The sequence below is a fragment of the Odocoileus virginianus genome, chromosome 12, assembly GCF_023699985.2.
Source record: "Odocoileus virginianus isolate 20LAN1187 ecotype Illinois chromosome 12, Ovbor_1.2, whole genome shotgun sequence".
Classification (NCBI taxonomy): Eukaryota; Metazoa; Chordata; class Mammalia; order Artiodactyla; family Cervidae; genus Odocoileus; species Odocoileus virginianus.
The window spans coordinates 49902513-49916646 of NC_069685.1; the positions used below are offsets into that span (position 1 = coordinate 49902513).

A 14134-nucleotide genomic window follows, 5' to 3' on the forward strand; every position below is an offset into this window, starting at 1 on the left:
TCCATTAAGCCACCTTCTCTGGCTGTCTTTGTTTCCCTGAGCAGGGGGAATCAAGACTGTCCTTTAAGCAATCAAGGCGGAGAGGGAAAGCTTCCTCAATTCACAGCAGGGCAAATTCACTTCCTCTCCGCCTCCCTCCCACCACCAGCACGGTGGGGGGAAAAAAAAAGAAAGAAAAAGAAAATAAGACCCCCGCATACACAGTATGAAAAGATAAAAGGATGACTGTATTCTGTATACACCAGGGCTGGTGGAGTGAAATTAAGGAATGAACCTGAGCGTGTTATATTTCAACAAGAGGCCCGCGCTTGGGGAGAAGGAATGACGGGTACGATATTCGGCCTTGGCGTTTTATGGGTTAGTTTATATGACTCTGGAAGGTGTTCGCCTCAGGGAATATTCCTGGGAGGTGATTAATGCCCACTTGGGAATCTGCAGCTCTGAGCCCAGAGCCGGGTGGATTGCGAGAGGGAAGCGGCATAAAGGATGAACCCTCATTAAAAAAATTAAAATGAAAATCAAATTTGGATTATAAACGGCCTGTGTGTGTGCAGTTTGTTCTGGACGAAGAAGATGCTTTTTATTAACACCTTTCTTTGCCAGCACTTCTCCCCTGAGGCACTGGGAAGGACATGGCGGCCGCAGTGGATTAGTCAATAGATCATGGAGAAAGCAGGGGTTTTGGGAATAGAACTCCAGACAAATGTAGTCTTTTTGGTACATTAAAGGGATGATAGAAAACCTTTTTAAAAAAATTAACGAAGTTCTTTGAAGATTGCCAGCTATTAAAATGGTGTCTGTTCCACACGCCACATGGATTTGGAAATGAGAATTCAGCTTTGTCTCTTCTGGCCGCCCTAAGACTCTCTCTCTCCTCCTGCACTTACTGAGCATCAGCTGTGCGCCGGACACATGTCAACTGCCTCCACACTGCTCAGTTCTTAGAAGCCCTCCTGTTAGTCGCCTTTAAGAAGGAAAACTGCAGCTCAAAAAAAAAAAGCCCCCCAAAAAAACTGCAGCTCACATAGGTTGAGGAACTTCCCCCAGGCCACACAACTAGCGAAAGATTCAAGCCAGGCCCATCTGAGTCTGATTCACATGTACTTTCCACCATACCACACTTGGGTCTTCTCTGACCACTGCCGAAATCTAACGTTTAACTCTTACTCCCATCGAAAGATGACGTAAGTCATGCTGGCTTCCTCTAGGGACAGAAAACCCCCTTCTTTGGATAAAAAGCCTTGAACACCTAGTTAGGAAAGAGGCAGATTCTAACCCAGGCATAGTGGAGGCCAAAGAAACCTATGTTGAAGGTGACTGATAACAGAAATAAAATAGTAAGGCTTTTAACACACAGAGTAATGTTCTGAACACTCTGTGAGTATTAACTTTGTTCTTCTTCATTCACAACCCTATGGAATAGGTATGATTATGATCCAGTTTTGTAGAGTGTGACACAGAGACCCAGAGACACAAATAAATAACTTGTGCAGAGAGGCACAGGCAACCTGCTTAAGGTCAAACAGCTAGAAACTGGTAGAAGCAGGATCCAAATCCAGGTTGACCCCAGAGTCTGTGCTCTTCATTCCCAAGCAGCTATGTGTCAGGAATTACATTAAATTCTTTCCCTTCATTGTATTTCATCTAATCCTCAGAACAACATGGAAAGATCTGTAGTGCTTTTATTCTCCTTTAACAGATAGGGAAACTGAGGCTCTAAGTGGCTAAGAGAAGCTTTGCCATGCCAAGCCAAGCAAGGGGAATGGCCAGGAAAGTAATGCTCTACATGAAACATTCAATGCCTGTCTTGGGGCTGGACCAAGGGATCAGCTGCCTGAGAGCGCTTGTGTGCTGAATGCTTCTCATGGGACCATGAGCTGGCAGATGGGGACCTTTTTTAAAAACAAAAAAAAAACAAAAAAAACCAAAACACAAAGCCATGACAACACATTCCTAACATTATTGGTCTTCTTTCTGGGTTTTTTTCCACCCTCTTCCAGCTCAGGCACCTCACAACCAAATGAATCAATACTGGATGGCCCTATAAATAAATAAGCACATCAGTCAACTCAGTAATAAAATGAAAGGATGAAAAATATGGAAATCAGCGACATTTGTGTAAATCCAGTTATTGTTTACTTTAATATTGCCTTATGTGCTTACTCGGTTCTGAAGAGACAGATTTAAAGTAATGTGGCACTTGGCGGACGACAGACTTAAAAATGTATCTCCACTGGCGAGTGCTTAAGGGCCGATCCTTTCAGCGTCCTGCCTGAATCCAGGGGAAGACTGAGAATAGCCCCCTGAAGACAGAACGTTGGGGAAATGGGCTCCCTCTTCCACTCCCCTGACTCAGTGTAACTCCATTCTTTTCCTTGCCAACCTCCTGCGCCAGCCAGACACGTGGACATGCTCGGAATCCTGGTCACCAAGGTAAGCAAAGAGGGAGAGGTTCAGCTTCATCCCAGGGCTCCAGGAGGGCAAGAGAAACAACTGGCTGAGGATAGCTCAGCTGCTGCCAAAGGAGCGAGGGCCCGATGGGTTGGCAGGAAAGGATGTGCAAGGAGTAGATTTTATATACTCCGAGGGTGGGTGGTAGAGGAGGATGTCAGAGCAGGCAGCAATCCCAGCAAAGGGAAACAGAGCACCCTTTCTTATCATGATACTATGGCTGATCTGGAGGGCACGGGGCAGTCTACAATGGGGGCAGGGAAGTTTCTCTGCTGCTGGAAACCTCTGACAACCCCAGGTGGGATGGGAGAGACAACTGGGGGGTATTTTTGTGACATGCCACAGGCCTTGGGTCTTACCTCAGCTTGGAAGCTTTTTAATACAGGAGCCACCATCTCTCTGATTTCCTGTAAAAGAGATCAGCGAAGAATTCACTGTGGTGTCAAGCAGCCCCTGCCTGCAGCTCACTGTTGTCCCCCAAATCAGCAAGTGTGTCCCGTGGGACTTGCGCTCCATGAGATTTCATAAGGGTTCCTCATATATACACCCACAGACAGACCCAAACACACACAAAGGGGCCCAGCCAGGTCTGATCAGAACACATCAAGCACAACATCAAGTTTCTTCCCTGCAGGACCCTTGGGAGCCTTTTACACAGTGCACATTGGGAATTTCTGGAAGAGGGAGAGGAAGTAGCATTTCCCAAGTGGATCTGATCACGGAATGCTGTTTTATGCAAAGTACCTCATGTGATTGGTGGCTCATCAGGGGTCATTTTTTGGAGCTGAGGCTGGAGAGGCTCTGCGCCCTGGGTCATGTCACTAACATCCCTTCAAGAAAACCTCTGCCCTCCAGGCGCTGCTCGGGAGATGTCTCCGGAGGTTGCCCTTTCTGCTTCCCCACTCAGTCGCCCTCTCTAGCAAAGACTGCATTTGTCATTTTAGAGACACCGCCCTGTACTATCACCCCTTCCTCACCAGAAGATGGGGTTTCTGGGGGCTTGGTGGAGTCACCTGCCATGGGACCCAGCTCAGAAGAAGGGCCCTATAAATGTTTGCTAGACTCTATGCCACTGGGCTATCTTCAGAAAGGAACCTCCTATTTTTGGACCCTAATTTCATGCCTTCCTCGAGGGCCTTTGAGGTTCCCAGCCCCAAGGATGCGCCTGGTGGACTCCCACAAGTTCTCTTCAGCGTGCAAGCGTCTTTTAGAACTGAGGGTCCCAAGATCTTGACCATAAATGCTCCAGCTTTCTCTGAGACCCACTAGCGACTCCTCTAACCACTGTCATCTATGGGCCAAAAGAAACCCCCGTGGGAGGAGAACCTGAGAGGGGCTCGAGAGAATGGAGAGAGAGCGGGTAGCAGAGAAAAGCAGGAAAGGGAAGGATGCACCCAATACGTATGTCAGGTGAAGAATAAATCCCTTAACTATGAAATAGGATGGTGCTGCTCCTGGAAACAACCCTTCTTCTGGGTCCTGGGAACGCTTCCTCACTGTTCTGGGGCCCCCCCAGGGCTTCTCAGAGCCACTGACTACTGATGTGTGCTGGGGATCTAAGGAGAGATGTGGGGAGCCCATGTGAACCGAGGGAATTTATTTGATCAGAAGGAACTGTGAGTGCAGGGGCTGAGCATGGGAAAGGAAACTCCTGCAGACCCAGGTTGCGGGTTGTAAACGCAAATGCCCACAGAGGCTGGAGCAAGATGACAGGAGGGAGACAGGCTGGGCGGCCTGCAGCAAACCTCAGGAGAACACAGCGCCTTTGTGAGGGGGCAGCTGCTCAGCTGTTTCTGATGACTGCTGCGCTGGGGGTGGAGCCTCTGTGCGGCCAGCTCTACCAAACGGCCTCAAAAGAGATTGGAAATCCGAGTTTTGGGGTGAAATCAGAGATGCTAAATGTTGATAACTTATTGTAAAACTGGAGAGGTTTTTACAGACCAAATAAAACACATCAACAGAAAACCTCTGGTCTGGGTTTCAGGAAACCTAAGTTTTGGAAGAGGCTTATCTCCTCTGAATTTACAGAAAGGGACACAGGGGCTCTGAGAGGGGCTGACTTTTGAAGGTCCCAAAGCAAGTGAGTGGCACAGCTGGAATTTCAATGCAGGTCAACAGACTCTCCAAACAGGCTCTGTTCACAAACCCCCACTCATATGAATTTAGGGGATTCAAATCTGAGAACTGTGGTGAGGTTGGGGGGACTTTGGACCAATGCCAACTCTTTCTAGACGCCCACCGCCCTTTCTGTCTGCTTAGCCCCTGGGGGGAACCAGGCACAGGCACCAGCAGGAGGTGAGCTGGGTACCAGCCAGATGATGTTCTTAAATAAAGCCTTGGCATGACTCTCCCCCATCAGGAGAGACTAGTTCCAAAAATGAGAATTTTCAGAGGCGCGACTATAATAGGAATGGAAACTTATTCCTCCTAATTACATAATTGCATAATTATGCAGTATTAAAATTATGTAAGCCGAACTCAGAGGCTTAAAACCTGGCCTGGATTTCCCTTATCACCTGGGGGCTCCCACATGGCCTGGGGGAAGGTCTAAATGGTGGGCTGTGGAGATTTGTGGCCACTTCATCTCTGCTTCCCAGACACTGGACTCAGAGACAAAGCTTCTGGTTCTCTCACTCTGGGCAGAAAAATCGGTTTAAAGACCAAGCTGTTCTCTGTTCTAAGAGGGGAGGGAAGGATGCTCAGAATCTCCCCATGCCTTCTTAGCTCGCAGTCAAACCCAGGACTTGACTTGGTCTTTCTGAAGCTGTAACATGGCAGACACACAGATCTGAGATTCCCACCCGTTCTCCAAGTGCACTCTCGCTCAGCTCTCAAACCTGATTCCCCCGAGACGTGCTCCAGGGACAAGTCCTAACTAGAACCTACTTCCCACTCTTGCCTTGAAGAACCAAAGATATTTATGACATGTGAGGAGGATTTCACAGCTAAGAGACCAACCCCTCTGCGTGGCCTGATTTCTGGGTAGCCTGCTTCTTCTCCACCTTTCTGTGGGCCCCTCCTCCATCAGCAAGATGGCAACAGGACTCCTAGGTGATTCCAATAGGCAGAATGGAATCAACATGTCTAGTCTAACACTAACACCTTCGGAATGGCAGGCCCTCTTTGGCTCTCCTCCAAGATGCGGGCTGCCTGAGTGTGCTGAGACAGAGCCCCACCCTCTGCTGACCACAGAGGCACAGCGGGCTTTGGGGACGGGCTGGGTGTCTGTTTCCCGTTTTCATGCCTCTGATGTGTCACGTCCCTGCCAACATTATATGGAGTCAGGAGGTTTTCTTCTTCCTATTTGCATTTATTTCCATCATTAAAAAAAAAAAATTTGAGGAGCAACAGGGGGCCTGATAGAGGAGGAAAAAAAAATTCACACATTCACCCCTGTGAAGAAAGAAACGTGTCCATTCTCGTCTTTTCCCCTGCGGGACCCTTACATTGTGGGGGCTGGTCATTAACTGGACCACCTCGTAGCAGCTGGGAAAGACAACGCTGGTGGCTGGTGTTGCAAAGGAAGGGGTGAAGAAGGAGGCACATTTACGGGGGATGGGTGCCACTTTCAGACTTGGGAGATTAAGGGAAGGGCTGGAGAGGGTGATGGTCTATAGCCACCATCTCCCAGACGCCAACAGGAAAGCAAAACAAAATCAGGAACTTGAGACAAATTGTCTTTGCTGTCAAGGCCAAGCATCTGACTTGGACATTAATGTGGGGGGAAGATGGATGTTGTACAGAGCCCTCAAAAACAATGGCTTCCGTGGAGAAGCGTCCTGCTCTTACTCTAGACAGCACCGCTGAGTGCCACTATACGAAGAAATGCGGAAACGTTGAGGGTTGTAATTTTTCTTTGTGGCTAATTAGCTTCTTTTCTTGTTAGTCACTTATGTCTATAGTTTTCAAAATATAGTTTGAATGGAGAAAAATCTGCATTCCTACTGAGTTAATTCTATAACAGCAACTATACTGTACCTCAGGTACATTTTTCTTAAATTCCCGGCGGAGTTCAATTAAATGTTTATGAGAATGTTCACTCTCCTCCTGCCGTGCAGACAGCTCGGAAGCGACGGAATTAAGCTCCTTCTGGAACAATAAAAAAAAAAAAAAAAAAGGAGAGAGAGAAAAGAAAAAGATTTTTTTTCCTCCTTTTCCTTTTTAATCATTGTACAAAACAGCATTCCAAACAAGTTTTCTTAACTTACAAAAAAGCTGAGAAAAGACAGGATATTGACTCCTGGCACAAATGAATAATTTACGAAACTGGGGATGCAACCGAAAAAAAAAATCCAGGACAGCTTTTTTGCTTGTCAGAAGTCAGGCCAGATCAATACTCTCCCATAAAGTTGGGTGGAGTTGTTTTTTTTCATTTCTTCCTTACGCCTCTGCCCCACCTCTTAAATTTCCAAGGGAGTGATGGCATAAGCTTGTCAGTAACTGTAGAAAACATCTCCAAACCGTGTCAAAATAGTAAAGTGCGGCATATTGTATGGGCATATTATAGTGTAAGAAAGTGCTGTCGACAGCTTTCATATATCAGAGGTGGGAACTGTTCCAACTATGACTTACTTACACTTAAGGGTTCATAAATACGCCTTTTAAGATATAGATGGCTTTTTAATTTCAGTAGATTTTGGAAAAATGAAGGTGCCAATAAGAAGCAAGATGACCTTTTGTGTATCCTGCAGTAAATCATTTAAGGTTCACTTCAAGTATAAGAAATATTTCATTGAAGACTGCTGGATTCAGAGCAAAGGATTGGAAGCAGCTTTGCCTGCTTATGTGCAATGAAGGTTTCAGACCAGGTTTTTACAGGATGCACCAAGGAGGGAAAAAAAGAGTGAGGGATGGAAGTGGGGGACGCTCCAGCTCACACATGACAGACAATGTCTGCTGGTCGTACATGTATATTTGATCACCCCTCTCGCAGCTTTCTTCACTTTAACGGTGGCAGTTTCACAAGGGGAGTACAATTCACCATGAGTTGTCATGGATTTCATTTGCATAATTCAAGAAATGCTCTGTTTATGTGGTCTGCTGCTTTCTTGCACCATCCCGAGATGGGCTTTTTTCTGGACCATAACTCGAGGAGCATTTCTGTATATATCACCCGATTATATTTGCAGCAATCAAGCCCCATAATTTCCTAAATCCGGTGATGCAATAAATTTCTGCAATCAGATTTATTAAAAACACACACGCAGATGCGAGAGTGTATTTCGAGGGTGAACTCTTTAATCTAACATATGTATGACGAGGCCTGGTACCGTGTTGAAAGACCCCATTTGTCATCACTAATACGCATTCATCTTGCACACACAATGAAACACTTTTACCATTAGATAATGAAATAAAAGTACTATTAACCCGCTGCAAATCCTTTTCCCTCTAAGAGACAAAATGCATGGTAATTGTCTTATATCATGTCTGAGAGTCGGTAAATCTGCTCAATAGCAGTTCACCATAGCACCATAAACCTCATACCCACTGGAGGCTGGAGCGTCTACCCTAAACCCAGAATAAGTGTCTCTGCCTATGGAACTTTTGGGAGAAATCAGGGAAGGACTTTCTATTTCTGAAGAAATGTCTAACTTCTTTGGAAAATCATGAGACTAAAAGGGAGAAGGTCGAGGCAAAAAAAAAAAAAAAAAGTCATTAAAATAGACGGGCAAGAGACTGCAAAGTGTGGTGCTCTCCAAGGTGCTGAAATCAACTCTATGCCACAGCCCCGGGTGCACCAACTGCAAGGTGCAGGGACTTCTAGTCCAGACGTCCCATTGAGTTATTGAGCCAGGTAAGGAACAAGGGGTCATGGGAGAGGAGAGAGAGAAAACAGCAACAATTTCTGACAGTCTACCAAGGTGATGGAGAAAATAAAGGGATTTCTGGTTTATCATCAACTGCAGTTTCCAATAAAGAAACCACAGTTGACTGTGACCAAAATATCAAGTGACTAGGGAGAGATCTGTGTGTGCAGCAATAGGACTGATCAAAGGTAGACAAAACCCAACTAGGTGGTGCAGCCAGGTGGACAGACCCTCTCTTGGCAGGAGGGAAGGAACCAGAATGTCACAGTCAACTGGAGTTGTGGCAGGATGCTCACAGTTTTTCTTAGTTTGTTTCATCTGTCTTGAAGATAAAGGTGTGATTTTTACATTGCTACAGGACAAACAGAACTGAGACTTGGGTTAACATCACACGATTTAGAATGATCATATATCTGACACAATGTTCTTATCTCTGGGATACTAAGTCTCCCAGCATCCCAGCAACCTCATGGGGGTTGATCTTTGACTCCTTATTTAAAACATCAAACCCAGGTTCCGAAAGGAAATTTCAGAGCAGGATAAGTCCAAGTGTCTGATGTGCTGTACCAGACAATGACACCGTGCAAGTGTCCCTCCGCCCTAACCTCCCAGGCTGCCGGTGGGCACGGATCTGTCTGCTGCATCCATGCCGTAGACGGGGCAGAGTGAGACCGGATGCGGAACATCAGTAGGCCTCCAAATCCAGCCCCAGGCAAGCCCAGCTCTTGGTGTCTTTCCTGTTCATCCCTAGAGGAGCAGATGATGTGTCTGATGTCTACGTTCTTCTCAACATTGTCTTACATCTATGTTCATCCTTCAACCCTGAAGTCTTGCCGCTTGTCTATGGTAAGTACACTAACAACACCAAAAATGGTAAATAATCATTGTGTGTTGTGCTAGGTCGCTTCAGTTGTGTCCAACTCTTTCCAACCCGGTGGACCATAGCCCACCAGGCTCCTCTGTCCATGGGATTTTCCCAGGCAAGAATACTGGAGAGGGTTGCCATGCCCTCCTCCAGAGGATTTTCCCAACCCAGGGTTCAAACTCGCTTCTCTTATGTCTCCTGCCACTAGCGTCACCTGGGAAGCCCAAATAAATAATCACAACTATCACTTACTAGGTCCTTACACATACCAGGCAACATGCTAAAGCTTATATATACATCATCTCCTGTGGTGGACACATTAACATGTTGTAAGTTGATTCAAGCAGGGACTAAGAAACAAATTATATTCCTAATAATTCAGGTGTGAATTATCTCCTTGGTGGATTATAAAGGCAAAATTAAAATATCCTGCTCTTCACTGGGCTTCTGTCCCTTCCTCACTAGCTGGGAGATGTTGAGGGAGCTGTTTTTAAATGTTATAAACATGTAAAGCATCAAGCACAGTACTAACTGTTCAGCAAGTGTTGGTTGATATTAAACTTAGATAAACTGAGAGCGCAGAGAACAACCCCCTAGATCAGTGATTCTACGAGCTCTGGATTTCACAGGTTGGTAAAAATCTCACATGCTTTGTTGTTGTTGTTCAGTTGCTAAGTCATGTCTGATTCTTGGCGACCCCATGGACTGCATCATGCCAGGCCTCCCTGTCCCTCACCATCTCCTAAAGTTTGCCCAAGTTCATGTCCACTGAATTGGTGATGCCATCCAATCATCATCTTATCCTCTGTCATCCTCTTCTCCTTTTGCCTTCAATCTTTCCCAGCATCACACCCCTGCCCCCGAATAAAAGGATGACAGAGTATTGCCAAGTTTTACTCTAACAGGCAAAGAAAATAAAAAACCACTCCCTCCCACCCTAAAAGACAAGACTATTTAAACATTAACAAAGCAATATGGCCAATGAGAGAATTGACAAGTCTTTTAAAATAAATGTATTTAAATAAAAAAAAAAAATCATAGCACTGTATTTATTTTGAAGGAATAAAAAAAAAAAAAAACTCTCATAGACATACACCAGCACCCGTCTGAAGTTGAGTTTTAGAAATAAGTGTCTGAACTCCCAGGCACATACACAGCTTGCAGGCCCTCTTTGATGACCAAGCAGAACTTGGGATCCTCTCCCACCCGGCCCCCAGCCCCCAGCCCTAGGGGAGCCATGATTAACACAGCCCCAGACTTTGGGCCAGGCCCAGGCGGAGAGAAGACTCATCTGATTAACCGGCCATCAGCAGCAGACAGACAGCCCGGAGCCCGGCGCAGACCATTCAAATAATGATCATCATAAACAGCCCATTTGCAACTAAAAAGAAATAATTTTAATGAGCTTGGAGCAGATGATAGATGCAGCTGAGGTTCGGGCCAGTGTGCAGAAAGAAAGGAAGCCGGGACTGAGCTGCATCCAGGACGAGGAATGGCAGGAAGAGGCTGGGGCAAGGGATGAAGGGCTCTTCTAATGGAACCTACAGCTCTGCTGCTTGCCTACGGGAAACGCCCACTGTCTCCTAACTCTGAGAGGGTCTGTCATCACCTTGCTGGGCAACCTTGGAGCTTCCCAGGCATGCAGGGTCTTGGAACATATGAGCCAGAAGGAACTTTCGAGGCTGTCCAGTTCATCACTGCCTCAACTTCAACCATACATACCACTCTGCATGCATTCTGCCGTATTGATATTTCACATGAATTAAACAAAGTCCTTGGTATTTATATTCAAACGGATTCATTTCCTTGTTTTTGCATAACTTTAAGTTCAATTTTAAGCTCAAATTTCTTACGCCCTTATATATCTTGTTCAGATAGATACACAGAATATTCACGCTCTGAGCACCTTGGAAGGCTCTCCATGCCCTCTCCTAGTTAGTACTCCCTAAAGGTAACAATCATTCTGACCCTAGCATCATAGATAAATTTCTCCTGTTTTTGACCTTTACATAACAACTACTTCTTTTTTTTTTTAACCTAAATAAGTACATTTGAAAAGGAAATTCTTTTTATCACTAGAGGACCCGATGCCATGGACAGATGGTAGTCTTTAAAAGTACAATGAAAACAAAGCATTGCTGTTTGTCTTTGTTATAAACGGAGGTTGGCAAGTGCTAGGGAAGTGTTAAAGGGAAAGACTTTCTTCTTGTTCAAATGAGAAGGAATGGATGACCACGGAGAAGGGTTAACCGCTGCTCCTGACACAAGCTGATCCCTTCTTGTGTCAGGTCTACTTACAATCATCTCATGTCCTGTCTGTGGAGGTATGTCTCACACTTCAGCTAATGTGAATTGAATCTGATTCTCCCATTTTAGAGATGAGGAAACTAAGGCAATAAACCTTAGATTACCTGCCCAGGCTGCACAGCTGGTTAAGAGGCTCTTGGGTGGTGAAGGAAAACTGGTGGTTATCTATGGGGCCAGCAAGTAAACATTCTCTGTTCAACTGTGTTTCCCCAACCAGGAAGAACTGGGAATCTTACAAGAATAACTAATTTTGAAAGAAATTTAACACAGGATCTTGACCTGAAGTGTCAATGGGGGCATAAAGCTTTGCGCTAGATGCTATGCTTCTACAGGGGAGACACACATAAGACACATCTAGGGACTTCCCTAGTGGTCCACAGTGCAGGGGATGTGGGTTTGGTTCCCGGTTGGGCAACTAAGATTCCGCCTGCTGTGGAGTAACTGGGTTAGTGCACTGCGACGAGAGCCCATATGCCACAACAAAAGATTTTGCATGACGCAACTAAGACCCGAAGCAGCCAGATAAATTTTAAAAAATATATATATCCTTTAAACAGCAGTCCCCAACTTTTTTTGGCACCAGGGACCGATTTCAAGGAAGATAATTTTTCCATGGACCGAGGCATGGAGATAGTTTCAGGATGATTCAAGCATACATTTATTGTGCACTTTCTTTCTAATCTAATGCCGCCACTAATCAGACAGGAGACACTGGTCCGCAGCCCGGAAGTTGGGGACCCCTGCACATGCAGATCAGTCCCTCAGCATGTGCTTACACTCTTCTCAGCTCCAAAGACACCCCTACACTCAGACAATACGCCCCTAATACCAACTCTGAGGAGAGACCTAAAAATGACAGTCATTGTTGGGGACTAGGGGTTAAGGAAGTAAGGACCTCACTTACTCCTTTATTTTGAAAGGGCTGAAATGGTTCTTCAACATTTCCCTCCCCTGCTCAAAATCCACCTCTGGCTCTCCACTGCTCTAGGACAATTGCCACACTCCCCATCTGGGTGTCACTGGGTCCCTAGTCCTTCCCCCATCTTCCCATCTCTTTGTTTCCTTCCCAACCAGACTGAATTCCTTGCATAAACCCAAAGGCAGCAGGGTCTCCCAACTTCTTGGCTTAATAGACTTAATTCCTTCAGCTTTGATGACCTCACTCTTTCTTTGCAGTTGATCTTTCTCATCCTTTGTGCCTTGGCTTAAGTGTCCCCTCTTCCAGGAAGGCTTCCTGGACCCTCTTCTCCAAGTCTGGGCATCACCTTTGTGCCCCTGTTATCCCTTTCTGGTATCTGTCACCAGATTTTATTTTTAAAGCCCTAGGGCCTTTTCTCCACATGAAACTTTAAACAGACATTCCTTATAGAAAATAGCTCATGGCTAAAATGTACGCTGTCTATATATATATGTTAGTATTTATGGAATGTGCTAAGCAATTTATGTATATTATCTCCTGTAAGGATATATAGATGAAGTGGCAGTTGAGATTCCAGGCCAAGTCTGGAAAAAAAGGATGACCAGTGATTATGACTTTTAATACAGCCACCAACTGCCCCCAACACAAACCTGGAGCTCTGCTTTCTCTTTGCTGCAGGGAGATTAAACTAGAGATGTTGTACATTCATCCATCCACCCATCCATCCACCCACCCATGATCTCCAGTGTGCTGGGCATTAGATAAGAGAAATGAAAACAATGAATCAGATACTGTCTATATCCTCCAAGAGCTCTGATACCAAATAACACAAGTTAGGGCATACGTAGTTCTGGCAAAAGGGACAAAGGACATCCAATTAAGACATCACCTCCAGAGCAGAGTTGGAGAAGAGTGAAACCCTTACTTATGCCCTGAACTGCCTCTGTGTGGGTATGGAAACTGATGGGGCAAGGGAGAGGTAAGAGTTTTACCTAGTTCTACTAATTAAATCCAGTCGTTACATGGTTCCCAACTTGGGCAGGGGCTGCTAGGGCCTAGTATGTTACCCAGGCCTTTATCCAACATCCATCCTATCACCCAACCAACCATTCATTTATCCACTCATTTCATTCATCCATCCATCCATCATCCATCTATCTAACAGATCATCTATCTTCCAACTGATCATCTATTCATCCAACTGATCATCCAACATCCATCTATCCAATCACTCACACCCGACCAGCCATCAGTCCATCATCCATCCATCCGTCTAATCACACATCTATCCACCCACCCATCTATCTATCTATCCATCCATCCATTCCCATCTAATCATCCATCCAATTAACTACTGAGCCCCAGTTCTGTGCCAGGTACAGTGCTAGGGACTAGTATACAGAAATTAACCAATACAGCCCCAGTCCTTGAGGAATGTACAGTGCAGTGGAGGGGACAGGTCAATTCCAACACCATGTGTCAAAGGACAACATGAAAAGTACAAATGAAGTATGATGGGAACACGTGACTTGAGTTCAGGGGATGAGCTGGTTAAGGAAGCTAAGCATCCCACACAGAGGAAATGAGATTATTGTGGCAGCCCCCTAACTGGTCTCTTTGTTCCTGCCTTTAGTGTTTTTCTTAACATGTATCACTATCAAACACACTGTGTGCTTTATTTACAAGATAGCAAGACAGAGATTATGGTGCTTCTTATCCTCAGTGCCTAGAACAGTTTCTATTTTTTACATAGTAGGTACTTTAGAAATGCTTGTTGGTCAA

The 14134-nt window shown here is 45.4% G+C and overlaps 1 protein-coding gene across 9 annotated transcripts in view; it reads right to left on the reverse strand.

The window, feature by feature from the left end:
• Positions 1-14134, reverse strand: part of CUX2 (cut like homeobox 2) — a 287416-nt gene that overhangs the window by 92531 nt on the left and 180751 nt on the right. For 7 of the 9 annotated variants that reach the window (XM_070475190.1, XM_070475187.1, XM_070475185.1 and 4 more), the window contains exons 2-3: positions 6430-6540; positions 2811-2858 (exon numbers count right to left, since the gene is read on the reverse strand). The exons of 1 other annotated variant lie outside the window; for it this stretch is intronic. In XM_070475190.1, the coding sequence (XP_070331291.1) occupies positions 2811-2846 (36 nt within the window). In that variant the 5' untranslated portion in view covers positions 2847-2858; positions 6430-6540. The remainder of the gene's footprint in view (positions 1-2810; positions 2859-6429; positions 6541-14134) is intronic. One more of the 9 variants, XM_070475184.1, reaches the window with a different exon arrangement.